This window comes from Haliotis rufescens, unplaced genomic scaffold, assembly GCF_023055435.1.
Source record: "Haliotis rufescens isolate VD_foot unplaced genomic scaffold, xgHalRufe1.0.p SCAF_3, whole genome shotgun sequence".
In the NCBI taxonomy this organism is placed as follows: Eukaryota; Metazoa; Mollusca; class Gastropoda; order Lepetellida; family Haliotidae; genus Haliotis; species Haliotis rufescens.
Window position 1 is genome coordinate 9,171,738 of NW_025964001.1, and position 19,614 is coordinate 9,191,351.

At 40.8% G+C, this 19,614-nt stretch overlaps 1 protein-coding gene across 3 annotated transcripts; it reads right to left on the reverse strand.

Moving 5' to 3' along the window:
* Positions 1–2,131: 2,131 nt before the first annotated feature.
* LOC124140912 (ATP-binding cassette sub-family G member 5-like) lies at positions 2,132–17,898 on the reverse strand. Of its 3 annotated transcripts, none has more exons than XM_048403682.1 (11): positions 17,529–17,898; positions 12,578–12,845; positions 11,354–11,586; positions 10,909–11,041; positions 9,755–10,024; positions 9,086–9,302; positions 6,529–6,728; positions 5,677–5,815; positions 4,869–5,054; positions 3,973–4,100; positions 2,132–2,601 (listed from the first exon to the last, which is right to left on the reverse strand). In XM_048403682.1, exons 2-11 carry the CDS (start codon positions 12,831–12,833, stop codon positions 2,435–2,437), a joined length of 1,929 nt encoding a protein of 642 aa, XP_048259639.1. In that variant the 5' UTR covers positions 12,834–12,845; positions 17,529–17,898; the 3' UTR covers positions 2,132–2,434. The 3 variants fall into 3 exon arrangements, with proteins under 3 accessions (XP_048259639.1, XP_048259640.1, XP_046364697.2); XM_048403683.1 differs by lacking the exon at positions 17,529–17,898 and adding an exon at positions 16,802–17,496; XM_046508741.2 differs by lacking the exon at positions 17,529–17,898 and adding an exon at positions 15,240–15,501.
* Between the last annotated feature and the right edge of the window lie 1,716 nt (positions 17,899–19,614).

The following is a 19,614-nucleotide window of genomic DNA, read 5'->3' on the forward strand; positions in this document are numbered from 1 at the left end:
TATGTCATCAAATGGATCAAAACGTGCGCATTTACGTATTTTCCACATTTTCTGGCGTGTATACAATGCCACGACGTCACCACATGAAGGTACAATGCAGTGACCTCAGAGATTCAGGAACGTTGCGGCGCAGATCTCCTGAACCTTTGAGTGAGTGGGTTTGATTTTACGCCGCTTTTAGCAATATTCCAGCAATATCACGGCGGGGGACACCAGAAATGGGCTTCAAACATTGTACCCGTGTCGGGAATCGAACCCGGGTCTTCGGCGTGACGAGCGAACGCTTGAACCACTAGGCTACCCGACCCCCCTTTTTCTGTAAGAAATACGCGACGTATGTTGCAATAGATTCACTTGATATATGTCGTTAAAAGACTCGATATAAACGACAGATCGAGTTCCGCCGTCAACACAAAATCATACCCGAGACACACTAGGCATTAAAAACATACAGGCACACCCCGCTTACATGTATGCACGTTGCTACAGAAAGCGCATGTTATTACTATACGATGCACCGAAATGTGAGCTAAACACAGACACATTAGCTGCAATAGTTCACGTCAAATGGCATATTGGAGAAAATATAAGGCACGACCACAGCTGAAAACGTATTGAAAAAAAACACCCTAAAACAATAACTCAGCACAGTCGTTTCTATGACAAACCGTCAGAGGACCGACAGCGAAAGACCTAATTATAATAACCCCACGGGGCCCTTCGAGTCACGTGAGCTAAATTTTTAAACACAGACACTTTAGTATTTAACCGAGGCCTTGCATTGGAATGGCATCATACATAAATTCACTGATTCTTAAAAACATAATGTATTAAACTTGCATTGTAAAATAGTTTGTACATTACAAACACTAGGATATAAACTACACTGTATACAAATTGCATTGCTCTGGCATTATAAATAACACACGTACATGTCACTGGTGAAATGATACAAAATATTTTAATATCTATCAATAAGGAAAATAATAGTTGTATAATACGAAAATTGAAATAAAATACAATGGAAATTATAAAAACAATAAACGACTGATGGTTTGAACACTCATCTTTAAGATAAAACGTTGCATTGATCTGCACTGCACTGCACTGCACTGCACATGTTCCTTACGCAGAAGAACATATTAACCACATGTACATCAACACATTCATGACACTCAGGTAACATTACTTTGCAAACAACATGAATACCACTGTTTGTGGAATGAATTAGTAAAACATGTCACATTGTAAGCAACATGACAGAATCGTACGTTTGTACTTTCGATTTGGCTGTTTTGTGTTAGACGAAAAAATATGTATAGAGTGAGTGAGTTGGGTTTAACGCCGCTTTTAACAGTATTCCAGTTATATCGCGGCGTGTCAGCTTGATGTGGGAGGAAAGCCCGAAGTGATGCAGGTCTCAGACGTATACCACTTCTGTGAAACCCACGAACACGGGTATGGTGCTGACAAACCTAGAAACATAATCGGGGCGAGCCGGGATTCGAACCCACAATCATAGGTTTCTGGCTTGCCCTAGGGACGCAACTCTGCACAGCGAATCGCGGCGCCTTAGACGACTGGGCCACCCGTGTTTAGAGTATACATATACATATACATATACATATACATATACATGACAACATAAGCTAGCCTGCTCCATCAACAAAATAAGTCACCGTGTTCACTATATTGCCGAAAAGATCCTAGGATACAGACATACGTTCATGTTTTCTCTGTAACCTTTTACTTATTTATTGCTATTAGTATTATACATTAATTACATATAGACAGGGACTGTACTCCACAGTTCTGGGACAATAGTGAGGATGCCACCCCTTTTGGTATTCCGGATGTCGGGGCCTGTAAAGTGCTGTTTCGGATGCCACAGTCCATGCAGTTCATTTGGTACGCGGATGACAGACAATATTGCAATGTTAAATAATATTTTTCGTGTTTTTTCTTGCAAAGAATGACAAATCAATAAACCATTTCGACCTAATCTTATGAGCACGTGTGGTCATGCATTCAATGAGAAAATCCCAGTCTAACTTGCTTGTACCAGCTGCATACACCGATGTGACTAGCGCGTTCTTTAATTGGCGCATGGAGGCGGTTCTGTTTGCCACCCTCAATAGTCTGTCCATGTCTAAACGTTGTGATTTGTGACCTGGCTCAAATTGAGACATTGTGTCTGTATTATAAGGCACATCATTAACGATGGACATTGACGTTTAAATTTGTTCACGAACATAGCTGGTTTTGAATGAACTGAATCAAACTTGGTAGGAATGCCGATTGGAACAAGCCTAGTTTGCTTAATGTTTTCCTCGAAGGCTTTCCGAACATTCCCAACACTTCTCCAACACTCCAACTTCTTCTATACACCCCTTTCATCCGTTTCTCAGAATGGCTATGGTGGGTAATCCAGGGTTTATTGTAAGTTGGGGGTACCTCTAACCTTGTAGGTGACACACGCTAACACGAAGAATCCACCAAGGAACCCCATAATGGCGCCGAAGTTTCTCTGGATGTGCCCCAACGCTTCAGGGTAGAAGAGTGACAAGTACCGATCTCCGTTGGGAAACACACAAGGAACGACTGGAATGTATACACAAGCATGAATTATTACATACAGCTAGTTGACATTGTCTGTTGTGTTATGATCAGCATGATGTGGAATATTGCTGACTTCCATTTGAAGACAAAATATCAGTGTCGTATGTACGTACCGTGATGGATTGTTTCATATAGCCAATGTACGTGTCATGTACTCAGTAGTGTTCATTGTGGAAAATCAGTACACTAAAACACTACTCGGCTGAGGGAATAACCTAACGGATGGCTTAATAGAGTGATTGACTATGGTACATTGTACCCATGTTGGGAATCGAAACCGGGTCTTCGGCGTGACGAGCCAACGCTTTAACCGCTCGGCTACCCCAAAGCCCATGGCCTAATAGACGAACAATGACATTTCCTTTATGTTAAAACTTTCACTGGCCAGCATACATGCTCTAAGAAGTTTCTTGACTATGCAGGCGTTGTGAAAGCAAGCATTTACAAAATACCACAAGAAAAGGGATATTAAAATACACAATACCCACATACTTAACTGAAGAATGAGTGGCAAGCAAAAAGAGATATAAAATATTTTATGACACACCATAGACAAATACTCCTCAAATATTTGACTTAAGTTCCAAAACGTTAAACAGACTGGAAAGAAATACATACATACCACGTCGTTTTCATTTCAGTTCAAAGCAATGGTTTCAATATACCAGGGAATCATCAATAACAGAATACATCTATTGCCAACAAAATATCTTTTAAGAAAAATAATTGTATACATGAAAGCAAAGTACGCATCATATGTACAAAAACGTGGAAACACTTGTACATATCTTTTTGAATAAATATATTGCGGCCGATAAAAGGAACGGATGAAAAAATATATAGAAGAAACACAAAATTGTATAAGGATATAAGAAGGATGTAAGGATATAAGAAGGATGATTCAAGGATGTCAAATACCATACGTAACTTTTACCTCAAGCGAGAAATATTCAATAAATACCAAGTTGACAAATATAAATGTTCGAATAAAAATCTTTAAACAGTCGCGAACTTCTGGTATCTATGCCTTTTACTCTTTGGCTTATATCAAAACTCAAACCATTTCTCCAAATATTCTATATTGATGAATTGAAAAAATTAAATGTCTTGGAACATCAAACTACTATCCTTTACTTCCATGACAAATTCCACAATATTCTGTTCAACTACATGTGCTATGTCATAAGCCTTGCGAATCGCTGTGTAAATAATACATGTGAATTGTGTTAATAATACAGTGTGCAAAAATTATTTTTATAAAAACGTTTAAAAAGGAAAAGAACAGAACACAAGACTATTACAGGAAACATACACATATTTCCTGCAGCCTGCACTCCCCGTGTGACAACTTACATTTGCTGCTGTCATCACACGTCAGGTTGAGCTTGTGAAACTCGTTGGCAACAAATATTTCACTGGCATACTTCTGTATGGTTCCCCAACTCAGCCATTTCAGGGGCTCGGGAAGGTTGTCCAGGGTCCTGATGTGTGAACGAATTCTATTATCTCAAACAGGAGGTGAGGTGAGGTGAAATGGGGTTTAACGTCGCGTCCAAGATTATTGCACTTATATAGCGACGTGCATGCACGTGTGTGTGGCTGCTTGTATTAGTCCGGACTGATGCCGATTTATAGTGCTAGGCAACTGAGATACCATGCCGCAGTTTAACATGAATACCCCACTCAGACACAGTATACTGACACAGTAGTCCTTGTTTTAGCCCCTTAATGCCGAGCGCCAGACAGGGTAAAAACAAGTACCATCTTTTAACGTCGTGGGTCGAAGGTGTTGACCACAAGGTGAAACCGTGATTACTTGAATTGTATGATGCTAACAGAACAAGGAATCTGATCAAGGGGAATCTGAAATTCCAACCGGCGACCAGTAGATCCTGGCAGTCAACGACTGCAACTCCACACAGCTAGTTACCGTGTCTTATAGAACAGAGTCCCGTTCCACAAAGCGATCGTAGCGCTAAGGCGATCGTAACCCCAACACTTTAAAAAAGACCTATGGCAGTCTTAGCGCTACGATCGCTTTGTGGAACGGGCCCATCCGTTTCCCGTATTGTTATAAGAAGATATACCAAATGTTTATCACTTTCAACATTTGTGCATATTTCTTTTATTGACCCCCCCATTATAAGCTATCTTATATTCAAGAAATAGTTAACACGTGGAAAAGGTTACACAAACCAAAAAGAGACAATACCTAAGATAGTTAATGAACACTGAGACGTTTTGGCTACCTGAGGAATCCCGAGGCGAGTACAGTCGACGCCGAACAGATGAGGGCGGTGGTGTTGTTGGCGAGTTGGGGATCAAAGTAGAGTCCCATCATGGACACTGTGAGGAGCTCCCCGCCGTAGTGAAGGATGAAGATGACAGCCAGGAACTCCCCAAACAACACCGGGTCAGAGTTCATGCCAGATATCCTGATTATGAGATGCAATACAGTTGGGTCATAACGGCCTTGGTGACACAACATCAGGGCCTTTGATAAGGTATTGCGTACATATATGGAAATGCAATTATTATAACGAGTGACATTATGCATAAAGGACACTAAGTCTTTTATATCTATTTTACTCTAAATGTTATTTGAATTTATAAATATCGCCACTTCATTTATACAGTGTGATATTGTCTGAGGTCCTCGGTCAGGTTCCTTTGCCTAATAAGGAGAAGTGAACTCTGTTAAATGTTGGAGTGACGGGTGGTGACTACTATACCTTGAATCCTGTGACAGTAAACATGTTCCATTGGATATTAAAAGAAAAATTAGCTGAAGCATAAATCTGCTGGGAATGATTGAGTGAGTGAGTGAGTGAGTGAGCGAGTAAATGCATGAGCTGGGTTTCACGGCGTATCAGCTTGATGTAGGAGTAAAACCCGAAGAAAGGCAGATCTTAAGACGTTTACCAAATATGGGCTTATTGTGCAGAGGAATATACCAGGCGTACAACCACCGACCAGTATATATCACAAAGACGGAACTGACCAGTATATATCACAAAGACGGAACTGACCAGTATATATCACAAACATGAAACTGACCAGTATATGAGCGTGGCAAATAGAGCACTGGAGACTATACAGAAAGGTAGCACGTGCAAGGCGTATGCTATCAGGAAGCTGAAGGACGAATAGAGACCATCCCTGCTTTCTCTGTAGTATACTTCGCGGATAGAAGGAACTGAAACAGCGTACATCCATAAAAATATACAATGTTATTGCATATGATAAATAATAATCTAAATGTTAGTATATATTTTGATCTGACATACGTTTGGATGTTACATAATACGCAATCGTATGAACACTACAGCACATTGCATGGCTTTACGGCCCGTGAAGATCCGGGTTAGGATAGGTCTTCAGAAACCCATGCTTGCCGTAAAAGGTGACTATGCTTGTCGTAAGAGTCGACTAACGGGATCGGGTGGTCAGGCTCGCTGACTTGGTTGATGCATCTCATCGTATCCCAATTGCATGGACCGATGCTCATGATGTCAATCACTGGATTGTCTGGTCCAGACTCGATTCTTTACAGACCGCCGTCATATAGCTGGAATATTTGCTGTGTGCGGCGTTAAACAGCAAACAAACAAACAAACAAACAAACATCCCTTTACACATTGAGCTGACACGCTGAGATATTAGTAAAATACAACTCAAACTTACAACCATGTCAATGCAATTTATAGAACATATATTCAAATTAATTAAACCAAGTCGTATACACTTGTGCTGATAGGGACAGTTGCACAACCCACTGTTGTCAGAACAAGGGTCATAATCGGGACCCAACTATCGGTGTCCCCCGCCGTGATGTTGCTGGAATATTGCAATATTAGCGTACAATCCAACTCACTCACGTATGTTGAAAAGAATCCATGACCATCTTACACAGTCCAACGACATTGACGATGGCGACCCAGGGGGGCACACTGATACACTGGTACAGCAGCCCCGTCCTGTCCTGCACACTCTCCTGGTTGTACTTCAGGCGACCCAGGAAGATCACCACGAAGAACACAAAGTTGGGCAGCATGGTCAGGCGCCACATAAAGGAGCTCCGGTCCCGGCTCAGGTTTGTATGCATCCGACTGAAAGAAAACATCCGTTAACAAGCTGGAGAAGCTGTGTCACACATAGAGAATCTCACCCGAGTGTCTTTTGATATCAAAAGACACGAGGGTGAGATTTTATTTATCGTCCAATATCATTCTTTCAACTTTTTCAATTTGTAGACAGTAATTAGGTGTGTCTTCAGTGTAAAAAGTACTGAAAACAGTTTCAGTAGCAGAGCCATTAGTGATGGTAACCAGTGACGTCACAATGGTCTGCAAAGCATTGTGATGTAATTCCATTGCAGCGATATCTACAGTGTAGATATCGCTTGATCTCATCCAAGCGATATCTCCTGTGGGAGCTAGTTTTGGATGATAAATGGAAAGGATAGACGCTATGTATGTTCTGTTGGGTAAACTCGGGTTCATGAGATGTACTTGTACATGAGAATAACATAAATGTCTTGTGCGTGTTTGTATGCTTAGGGCGCCTAGTTGTCTATTCGCTGTTCGTAGTTGCATTGCTCAGTCGTGCCAGAATACACAGATTCATCCTGATTTGGCTTCTTGGTTTGGTTCGTGAGATGTTACTGTACTTGTGAGAATAACATAAATGTCCTGATACGTTTTTGTATGCTTAGGGCGCCCAGTTGCCTATTCGCTAACGGGATCGGGTGGTCAGGCTTGCGGACTTGGTTGATGCATGTCATTGTATCCAAATTGCATGGATCGATGCTCATGATGTCAATCACTGGATTGTCTGGTCAAGACTCGATTATTTTTACAGACCGCATTCATATAGCTGGAATATTGCTGAGTGCGGCGTAAAACAACCAACCAACCAACCAACCTCGCTCATTACATAATTATCATCATTTATATCTAATAAGTAGTACCCTTTAAGACGCTATATAAGTGCAATAATATTGAACGCGACGTTAAACTCCATTTCACCTCACCTAGTACCCTTTAAGGAGAAAAACTTATTATCTAGATACATTTCTTTGATCCCCAGAGACATATTACATTGTAAATTTTACTTGGTAAGTAGAGTAGCAGTCAGTGTGATGGTAAGCCGTCACTACTCTATTGAATTGGAAGTGCTAATCCTACCCGACACTAATCCACAATGAGCTGACGTGAAATTCGTCTCACTAATCAACTGTTGTTTATAAGCGCAACGAGATAATAAAAGGTGAAGAAATGATAAAACATATTTTATGTATTTTTATAATTTAGGATTAGCTATAAATTAATATTAAACAGATCCATCCGTATCAGAAAGAGGTATCGTGTTGTACTTGTAAGGAAAATATGTGTTACTTTGTTCACCAACTGGAAGTCCCTAACATTATTAATTACACCATGTATATACAAAGAGCTGGAAAATACAAGAAAAGCAACAGTCTTGGTGCCACACCGGGAAGAGGAGGGATACCAAGGAAGGAGGGAGGTGGCAGGGCGTGGTCAGAAATCTGCCGTCTGAGTAGCAGAGGCATGCAAACAGAAATGAAGATTGACAAGATTACGAAAACTCCAACAAATTACAGCTTCGCATATTTGATTAGTCCCTGAAATTAAGGATTGACCTGAGCTCCATTTGAATTTTATAATATATATATATATATATATATATATATATATATATATATATATATATATATATATATATATATATTTTCTTAAATAAGATAACTTTACTTCTGAGACTAAATGTCCGTCTATGGGGTAATAGTCGTCATAAATCAGTTCAGGTTAAATGAGCAACACAATGAAGGACCTTCAGCTGGCGTTTATATGGGCTAGCAGACAAAGACTTTGACCACTGTGTGCAGTGAGTGCAGTCCGTGATGAAATCCTTTTAGTGACATTCTAAGTGGGTGCAATGTGTGCATAATGCAATTTCTCAAGTTGTGTCTTTATATTGAAACACGAAATAAAGATATAAACCTTATGACTATCATTTACGTTTCATTTGTGTCTCATACCCAATAAGAATGCACAAAAACCCATTGGCGGTAGATAATTCAATAATGACACACAGATTGTAGTTGGTTAACTAGAAAACCCGTTAAGTACTATGCAAACTGAATTATATATATGCAACATAATTTACTCCAAGAAGACGGGGGCGGTCGGGTAGCCCAGTGGTCAAAGCGTTCGCTCGTCACGCCGAAGACCCGGGTTCGATTCCCGACATGGGTACAATGTGTGAAGCCCATTTCTGGTGTCCCCCGCCTTGATATTGCTGGAATATTGCTAAAAGCGGCGTAAAACCATACTCACTCACTCACCCCCCAAGAAGACGAAACAACATTTCTATGAACATTTATATTCGCATCACTGTCACAAGAAAACAGTCCGAGCAAGTCTGAGACACTATCGTGACCTACTTGAGCAAAACCCGCAGTACTCTCATGGCGCCTGCACCTGTGTGGCCTCTCCAGTAGCCGCTCTTCACCATCGCTGAGCGGGCAGCGGAATCGGTCATGTTGTGTCTCATTTCTTCGAACGTCTCCGACTCAGCATAGGCGTTCACAATGCGTCGAACTCGTTTGTACGTGAACTCCTCGCTTGCAGGAGTTCGTCGGTCAACGCTTGACTTGTCAACTGTAAATATTTCCATCATGGCGCATGTTTAGCAGATAATTGACTAAAACCAAGTGAATACAGCGTAAAAAGTCCATGATGAAAAATAGAACTTTTAAGCACATCACGATGTTAAATGTCAATGTCGTAAAATAATTGTCGCATGAATACCCCAAAATATATCTCAACAAGAATGGAAAATGCATATAAATAAATATACCTACATCCACGACTCATTACATTTAAAATAAATTTGACTTAATTAATACGTCTCTACGAAATCAACAATTTGTTTTCATTTCTATTACGTCATCGATTACAGTGGATGGTCGTTAACTCGATAAATCGTTGAAGACGAAGTTTTGGTCCCGGCAGAGTCGGGGTCGACACTAACGTCGAAAATCGACACCACGCTTGTCTCGAACTGAAGGTAATCCAATATAGTTTTATAGTCTAGGACAGAGAGAACTTACTGTATTCGTCAAGAGGGTTGGCGTATTTGGGACAAGGGTACCCTAGGTTGGTGAAGTACGGTACAAGGTCATCTACTTTCCCAAAGTAGGCTAGTTCTCCAAGAGACAAGATGGCGACATGGTCAAGAAGCTTAAAAATGTCAGAACGAGGCTGATGAATGGTAAGGACGACAATCTTCCCTCTGTGTGCCAAGTCCGCCAGATTGGACACAAGGTAACGCGCCGTGTAGCTGTCTAGCCCAGTGGTTGGCTCGTCCAAGAGGAGAATCTCTGTCGTAAATAGTGAAATATTGTCATCATATGGTCAAGTGCGACAAAGGATAGTAAAATTACTTGCCATACACCAAGAGTTGCTTCATCAAGTGTGACTATGTCTGGATTTGAACCTGGTCCCTAGCCCAAACTTTACTTCTAGGTAACCCATCCTCCCCAGACTTAACCACGAGCTTCTCATTGTATAAAACAACAATAATGTGTAAATTATACAACCAGATTGCTAGATTTATTTTGTTTCCCAAAGCGATAATTACAGAAAATTTATTTGGGTAGACGCCTAATCGGAATCTTTTTAAAGCTTATTTAGTTTTCTCCCCAGCAAACTGAGAATAAAACATGAATAGACACCGATCCATTGATTATCACGTGGCTTTTGGCGGTAAGGGATATTGCGCTAGCTATAATTAATACATACGGGGATCCAGAGTAATAGTAGTGCGCAGCCTAACCACTTTAAGCCAAACGAATCACGTTGTCGTATTTAAAAATAAACAACGTATGACTTAACCATTTAGTGACATGTTTTCAACAAGAATAACACTTAACTACTTTTGGCTAACAAACGAAATTATTTCCCGGATTATTGTCATTCATTTTGTAATCTGTCATTTTATTATGCATACTTATTCCACTGGCACGGGACAGGCGGAAACATGACGCGCATACATGAGTATGAACGTACAGTAATATATATTTAAACATTACATGGTTGCCACATTCATAAATATTCCAGGTAGGTCGCGGCCGCTTCTAAACAGGCAAACCAGTCATTGATATTATGAACAACGCCCCTTGCCGTCGGGATACGATGACACGCCATCAACAAAATCAAATGACAAGCATAGATTACCTGGTATCCCAACAGGCGTTATAGTTACCTGGATCCTGGAGAAGCTGCAGTGCGATGGTAACACGTCTCTTCTCGCCGCCTGAAATACCTCTGATGATAGCGCCACCTATGCGGCTGTCGGCTACTTTACGAAGTCCCATGTCCATGAGGACCTTCTGCACCTGGAGTGAGTTACACAAGTAGGTGATAATGTCAGCTTAGATTCAAACACTCGCGGTACGATGCCACCTAAATATTTCAATCTGAATTTGTCAGAACCCCATTTCGTCGCTTTATCCACATCATTCAGCCATTGTGGACGAATCCCCCTACTAGCCAGCGCGAGGCACTTCGGGCTCAAGAGGACGAATCCAGTATTAATGGCGTCTTCAGGATGAGGGAAGGGTGCAGAATTTCTGTCAAATTGCAATAGTGTTGGGTAATCTTTTAAGGAGCTCAAAAGACTGAAGTAGTAAGACAAGATCTACATCTACCTTTGCCTCAACATCGTCCTTGCTGGTACCCCCGGGGAGTTTCAGGTACGCCGTGTACCTTAGGGTCTCTCGGACAGTTAAGTTCGGAAGTAGTCGGTCTGCTTGCATGACGTAACTGGCATACGTCTTCATCAGGCTACGTGTACACTTCCTGTTCCGGAAATGAGTCTCCCCACTCACTTCTCCCTCTCCACGACAGGATATGACGTCAAGCAGTGACGTTTTACCAGATCCTTAGGGTAGATTGCAAAAGATATTACTTGGCACAAAGGACACGATTCGTACTGTGCGAGATGTAACAGCATTTTATCAAGGTAGTAACATTAATTTTGTTTTCTATTTCATTGAAATAGAAAGAGATGCAATGGAATTATACATGCTTATGTTTTTTTAGAAATCGAACCGAGAAAAGGGATTTACGAAAGAGATTTTACACCATTTTCAAAATCATTTTATTTACGTCCATAAAATATTGTGTAGGTTGATACGGAATCAGTTTAACTAAATAAAATCGACAAAACCTTTCCAAAACCAAAGAAATATCTGCTAAAAGTGCATTTTACGATTCCCACTGTATCATGAACATGTGTTTCTGGATCACCATCAAGTAGTGATGATATCAGGTGTTCACGAAAAGGTTATCGTGTACTGCCCCATCGGTGGCATCTGATACAAACTTACATAAAGTCACGTATTTGTCGTCTGACGAAACACGGGAACATTTGGTACAAATCGAAGTAGGGAATTGCATCAATCATTTAAGTTACTGACATCATTTGTGTCATAACTTGAAATACCCTACACATGTCGATCATTTTAAGAAACAGTCGTGTAAAACTCTTTGTACACTTCTCAGCAAGAGTATAATCGCTTGTACCTCCAACGTTTGGAAATGTAGGCACCAATGGCTGGAGCTGCTAGAATATTGATCGACATAAAGGAAAGTTGATATTGGGAATTAGAAATCATCCCTCCTGTCATACAGTTTTGTGGGTAGTTGTTTTTTGTCACTCTGAATCTTTATGCACAGATATAAATATGAAACAGATAAGGCGGTTTCATTGGTCTCTTTTAAGTCTAAAATTAAGCATAAAAGAAAATAACAATCCATTTGAATGGCAAAAACTGTAATGACTTTGACTCCGCCAAAGAAATATCTTGCTTTTCTTAAACGCACATTTAGAATAGACAGAATGGACACTTGAATGAAATCAGTCCACAAACCAGAACTTCCAATGATGGCTGTGATCTTCCCGCTCTCCAGCAGCATTGAGATGTTCTTGAGCACCTTTCGTTGCCGACGTTGTCTGAAGCACATACCCTTCCACCACGGCCCCATCCACTCTGTCACTGTGTAAGACACGTCGTTCACGGAGACGACGCCGGCCGAGGTTCGATCACTTTCACAAGCCACCTCCCAGGACATGGCTGACATCGGACGCACAACGCCAGCTACTTCCGTCAACGTTGAGAAGTCCATTTCCCTTCTTTACTGTTTCAAAACATTTTAGTGAAATACTTGTTTCAGTTACGAATAAATCAAATGTAACTGTTGCTAACTATGACTCCAAATAATGTAAGTGGTATTGATATCTATCAATTAATATTAGTGTAAACTCCTTCTGAGTATTGACTGGGTTCATAGTTCCTAAACGAGTAGACAGGCTGGGGCCGATTTCTCGAGGGCTGTGGCTGGACGACACATAGCGTAGCTTTCATTGGTCCTTGGTATCGAACGAAGGTCAAATTGCTGACTTCTTGAAGACTTATTTTAGGATGCCACGCAGGCGCATCTATAACCGGAAGTGGTAAAGATTTGTACCTCATTATCTTGTCCCTGTTGGCTGAAAGCGCTAAGCTAGCTATGCGAACTAACAGTGGAACCAGTTTATCGTGTTTCGAGAGGTTTTTCAATTTCCACGCTCCCCAATGAATATATGACATCCAAGGTGGTTATAAGTGATGATATTGATACGTCAATTATATAAGTTGTGGCACATTATGTTTTAAATTGCACACCCTGCACACCCTTCCACATAGCGATCGTAGCTTTACGACTGTCGTACGTCTAAGGATGGGAGTTAAGGTTACCTTAAGGCTGCGAACGCTTTGTATAAGCTAGTGGGTTTCACCAAAGTAGTAAACATGTGGCCAATGTTTCTTTGTGACTTTTTTTTACACATACATGATGATATGCTGTGAGTGAGTGAGTGAGTATGGTTTTACGCCGCTTTTAGCAATATTCCAGCAATATCACGGCGGGGGACACCAGAAATGGGCTTCACACATTATACCCATGTCGGGAATCGAACCCGGGTCTTCGGCGTGACGAGCTAACGCTTTAACCACTAGGCTACCCGACCGCCCGATGATATGCTGTGAAATAAATGATTACATAGCTGAATTTGCTTTTAAAGGAACCGTAACAATAGCGGGCAATTTGTGCTGTCGTCTAACACCAAACAATACAGTATTTGCTCTGTTAACAGCGCATGCCGGATCATTGGACTGATGTATTATGTAAATATTAATGCTGTTTTTACCTGTAGAAAAATGTAGTTAAACATAATTATTAAACTTGCGTCTGGACGTGCAAGGCGTCCGAGATTGGATTCATTGTTCTAAAGAGACCACGCGTGGATTTGAACCCTGGTTCATCAATGTTTTCGTCGAGGAACTCGTAGGTAACACAACCACTAGTTCGCATGATCGTCTGTTTGTTCCATGTTATAGAGCCAACTGCAGATATAATCTCTCATCTTATGTGGTCCCTCGACTCAAGTTTGCTAGCGCTGTAATAACGATCCTATCATGTTTGGGCTTAAGCACTTTTTAACCTAATTTAAGCGAAATACCGGCCTGTTAGCTTCATATGGATTGAAGGGTTGCGTTTAACGCCGCTTTGAACAGTATTCCAGTCTATCACGGGGTGAGAGCTTAATGTGGGAGAAGAGCCCTATTTCATGCAGGTCTCAGACCTTTACCCTTTGGTGAAACCCACGAGCACGGATATGGTGCTGACAAACCTAGAAATGCTTCATAACTAGAAATGCCCCATCTGTGAGGAAAGAGGGACAAACTAACGACGGCCATGTGTACCCGTTACAGAAGACCACGATGCTGAAGGCCGTCCGGCTTCTAAATCAGGGCAAATGTTTGATGCCAGACAACAAATAGCGCGTCCTCACATGGTCTCAGACGTTTACCACTTTGGCTAATCACACGAGCAAATCTAGATACATAATCGGGGCGAACTGGGATTCGAACCCAACATCATAAGTTATTGGCGTGCACAAAGGACACAACTCTGCACAGCGTATTAAGGCGACTTAGACGACTGGTCCCCTGTGGGGACCGTGCTCCTGAATTATCTGTTGTGAATAATAATAATTCCTCAAACAAAACCCCGATATCATTTTCGTCTAAACAGCCACACCGCTTGCCCTTCCACAATGTTATACCACAAACCAGATATACGCATATGTACTCCGCCAGTATCTGTGTCGAGTACATAACATGGAATTATACACTTATTACCTTTTAATAACCCATTTCTTCTATGTCTCTTTATCGCCAATAAATCGTTTTGGACAAATCGTTAAATATATCCACGAATATGTGGTTAGATCCGAGTGAGTGCGTTGATTTTAACCCCGCTTTCAACAGTATTTCAGTTATATCACGGTAAGTAGTCTTGTTTGTCTTAGACGTTCACCGCTTTTATGAAGCCCTTCATGTATGGTATGATGCTGGCAAATCTTGAAACATAATAAGCGAATGAGGATTCAGTTCCACGATCATAGGTTAAATACTATCAGATCAACAATGACTGTTCTAGATTTATATCTAAAATAAATACTGAGGTATAATAATAGCTTACTCTTACCTTTCCTCTGCATTAAGCTTTCATTTCTTATATTACGCAGCACATCCAAATGGGCAGTGCTTGGGCTTGACTGATATACATTAATTCGTTGTAAATAGCCACAAGGGGTATCTACGCAATTTAAGTGACCGTGTTCACTTATGTATCTGATAACAGTCCAGGTCACTTTAACCGATTTAGATTACTCATATATCATGGTATCTCCGACATGTACAAGGGTAGCAGCAATGGTGTAACCATACAGTATATTAGCGTGACATTTGTAAACAAACGCGATAACGGACTTAGTCATGTGCGTTTTTTCCTACAACATATGGGGCACGGGTGGCCCAGTCGTCTAAGGCGCTGCGATTCGCTCTGCAGAGTTGCGTCCCTTGGGCACGCCAGAAACCTATCATTGTGGGTTCGAATCCCGGTTCAACCCGATTATGTTTCTAGGTTTGTCAGCACCATACCCGTGCTCGTGGGTTTCACCGAAGTGGTAAACGTCGAAGACCTGCATCACTTCGGGCTTTCCTCCCACATTAAGCTGACACGCCGCGATATAACTGGAATACTGTTAAAAGCGGCGTAAAACCCAACTCACTCACTCACTCACTCACTCCTACAACATATTGTACATAGTATAAGTTGAGATAAAACTATGTAGGACCGGAGCTTGGCCTTTCAGTTTACGCGTTGGGTTGTCACGCTGAATACCGGGGTTCGATTCCATACATAGATATATAACGTCCAACCCTGATAATAACCAGTCTCGATTATGTGCCGAAACAGATTCCATTGGACGTAAAACGTAAAATAGTGGTGAAAATTGATTCAAGTCAGTCAGCGAAAGGGGTAAGCATGTCCAGCCCTACCGGTGGCGCCCGCCATTCGCACCAATAAAATATATATGCGAGTGTTGGAAGTGTCGATTCCTAAATAGAAATAATAAGTTAAACCAGGAATCTGTAGTAAAAGAATTTTGTGTGGAACCGACAAACAACCAACAAATGTATTACAAACAACAATCGTATTTCAGAATTAACTAGATTGACAAATCTATGCAATTACAATGGCAGTACACGATAGAGTGGTTGTACAATAGTCAACATCAGTATAACATGTGAGAGGAGTGGAAAGGACAATGACAATAATCACCTCGCCAGAGGTCAAACTTCCGAGATAGGCCTAGGCTGAACACCAGGATGAAAAAAGATCTTCGAGGAAACTGGTCTTGATGTAATGTGAGATGAAATGTGAGAAGAGACAGACGGGCGCTTGATTCACTTATTTTGTCTAACTAGCTTCCAGCACTTTCCACACACTGCTAGACCAGTCCAGTGTCACTCGAACATCACACATATTTCTATAACGCTTGACATCCATACAAGCTATTCCGGAAGTTTACAGATAATTCGGGCAACTAAAAATAATAACATCCTCACCACTGCTTACATTAAATAGTACCACATTCCTGACAACCAATCATTGTCAAAATATAATGCAATGAACTTCTACTGAATCGTAACAGAAACAATGTAATGCAGTTACAATCATTGTTTAACAATAAATTACAGTACCCTATAAAAGTGTTGCCTGACATCGTACAGCATTACTCCTGCCTTACGACGGTGGCCTGCAAACAATCGAGCCTTGACCAGAAAATAAAGATATGGACCAGAGAATACAGTGGCAATTCTTGGTGCTCCCAGCTGTGAAGTGGCTATAATATTGCTAAGAGTAGCGCAAAACACCACTCACTATGAAATATTCTTACTTATTTTTTGGTAGTATATATGATAAAACCTGATTTTCATCACAATTTGGTCTGTTTTTCGATTCATGATTTTCAGGGAAATTTGCAAGAAACTGTTCAACCAGGGGGATTTGCTGGAATTCAGGTTTAACGTTGCGTTCAAGATTATTGCACTTATATAGCGACTTGCATGCATGTGTGTCCATATTTGTGTGCGTGGGTCTGCCATGATACATGGATATCCCACTCTGTCACAGTTTACTGACTTCGTGCCGACCAGTCCTTGTTTTAGCCGCTTGTTGAGCGCCAGGCAGGGTAAAAACAAGTACCATCTTTTCACGTCTTTTGGTATGACACGGCCGGGCAACGTACCCCTGGCATTGCGCCCTCCGGGCAGACGCCCCATCCACTAAACCACGGTGGTCTTATAAAAATTAAGATTTGTTTGTACTTTATAATACACGAGGAGGTATGTAGATACGTGCATTAAAACACGTGGTACACGAATTAAGTCTTATCAGCAATGGGGGGATACATTCATACAGCCATACCTTATGTACTCTGTTTGTCTTCGCACCCAACTTGGAAAGTATCAGCGGTGGTAGACTACGCAGGTAAATTCTGAGTGAACATTGTTATAAATTACTCCTCTCCACATAACATGACAACCCTTTTTCAGAGTTGGCAGATAAAGAACGCATGGGAGTTTACTGATTTCAACTCGGTTGGGTCCACACGTACACTAACATTCGATAACAGCATGACACACGGAAAGCCGTTGTGCTGTTGGCTGAGGGGACGGCTGTGTTCCCTGCGTGATAACAGCCATCGTCATTTCCGATATAGCTTGACAGGGTAAAGGTCAAGGTTATATTGATTTTTTTCAGTGTGAGTGAGTGAGTGAGCTTGGTTTTACGACGCTTTTAGCAATATTCCATAAATATCACGGCGGGGGACACCCGAAATGGGCTTCACACATTGTAACCACTAGGCTACCCGACCGCCCCGATTTATTTCAGAACAGATTACATAGTTGTTGATGCTGTGGTGTCCAAAAACGTCCATTTCACAATAAAATAAAGTATGTTAATGGTGCGTGATGGTTAACGCTGGACTCAGTAATACACTTATTTTTCTCTGAAAGGAGTATTCATATAATTGTGTTAACCACAACAAATCAACTTTCCGAAAATTCAACATATTTTGTTTACTGTAAAACCCGAGGACCACATTTTCAGGAAAAGTTTTGTTTTATTCAAAATAAAACAAGCACCCCGTTATCAAATGATCATCTCAAAACTGGGACGTCATCAAGGTACAATCAACCAGGTCACGCATTCCAACCATCCTTGATTATATGTGACTTTTTCTGTAGTATGTATACGTTGTGCTTAAAGTAATTGTTTGTGTGAAACATAAGCGAGTTAAACATTAGCTCACACAGTAGTAAATACAATTTCGTCATATGACATTTGTAAAGAACACAGATTTAAATTTATATTTTACTCACATTAGAACCAAAAGTAAACGGCTAAACACACATGAAATACTGCAGCAGCTGTGACGTAATACACATACACTTTGGAACAATTAAGCACCGTTAGGGACCAGTTCAAAAGTTCGATGTCGGATAAAAACAAAATTCCTTAACTTTTAAGGCATAACCCCACCCCTACCCCTAAAGTTGCAGTCCTGAGTTTTGTGGGCTCTTTTGTCTCGCATTTACGTGTTTTCCCCTGCTTATTCTTTCTGGTGTAGTTTATTTACTACGTGTTGAAAACCATTTTTTTAATGGATCAAATCTGCCATTCTATAATGCGCACTGCACTAGATGGACTTACCACTACTGTCGGCGACAATAAAACCCTACTTGTGGAAGACTGGATGTACTTATGACAGCTCCTAACAGCATTTGAATGAAAATAGAAACGGTTTATTTTCGTTAGTGCACTAAACATTGCTATTTGAGGTAAGTTGACTTTGTCGGATGGAAAGGTTGCTGGGCCATTTACAATATCAACAAGAAATATTTGACACAAACATATTTATATGAACATTCACACACCATAACACAATATATACAATACACCAAAACATACTTATGTGTTGATAGTGCCTTATTTACAACAACTGTGTCATACAATATGGACATTTTTTTCACATTATTTTTACATTTACAGTTTCCAGCCTTCAGTACATTTTCTCAACAACAAAAGTTCCTGTGACACCTATATTTTAGTGTTTTTTTTCAAACAAGTAAAGTTTGGTTTTCAATATTGTAGTACATGTATGGAATCAGGTCACAAAAACGCAACTGCTACAGAAAAGCAAATTATGCATTCCATGCAAAAGTTGACTTTTATGGAGGCCCCATGCATTTCACCACCCAAGAATGGGTATAAAAACGTGTGCGTTAACGGGACTCCATATGCATTGTTTAGCATCGTGCTGACAACAACCACTCAGAAAAACAACAAAATTACGCAATTATTCAACATTACGAAATGCCACGCCTGTCCGAAAATGAGAGTCTGCGAGCCATTGGTATGCTTGAAGCAGGATCGAGTCAGCGTGATGTTGCAAGACAATTTAACGTCCACAGAAACACCATTTGGTGTTTATGGCAACGTTGGCAAC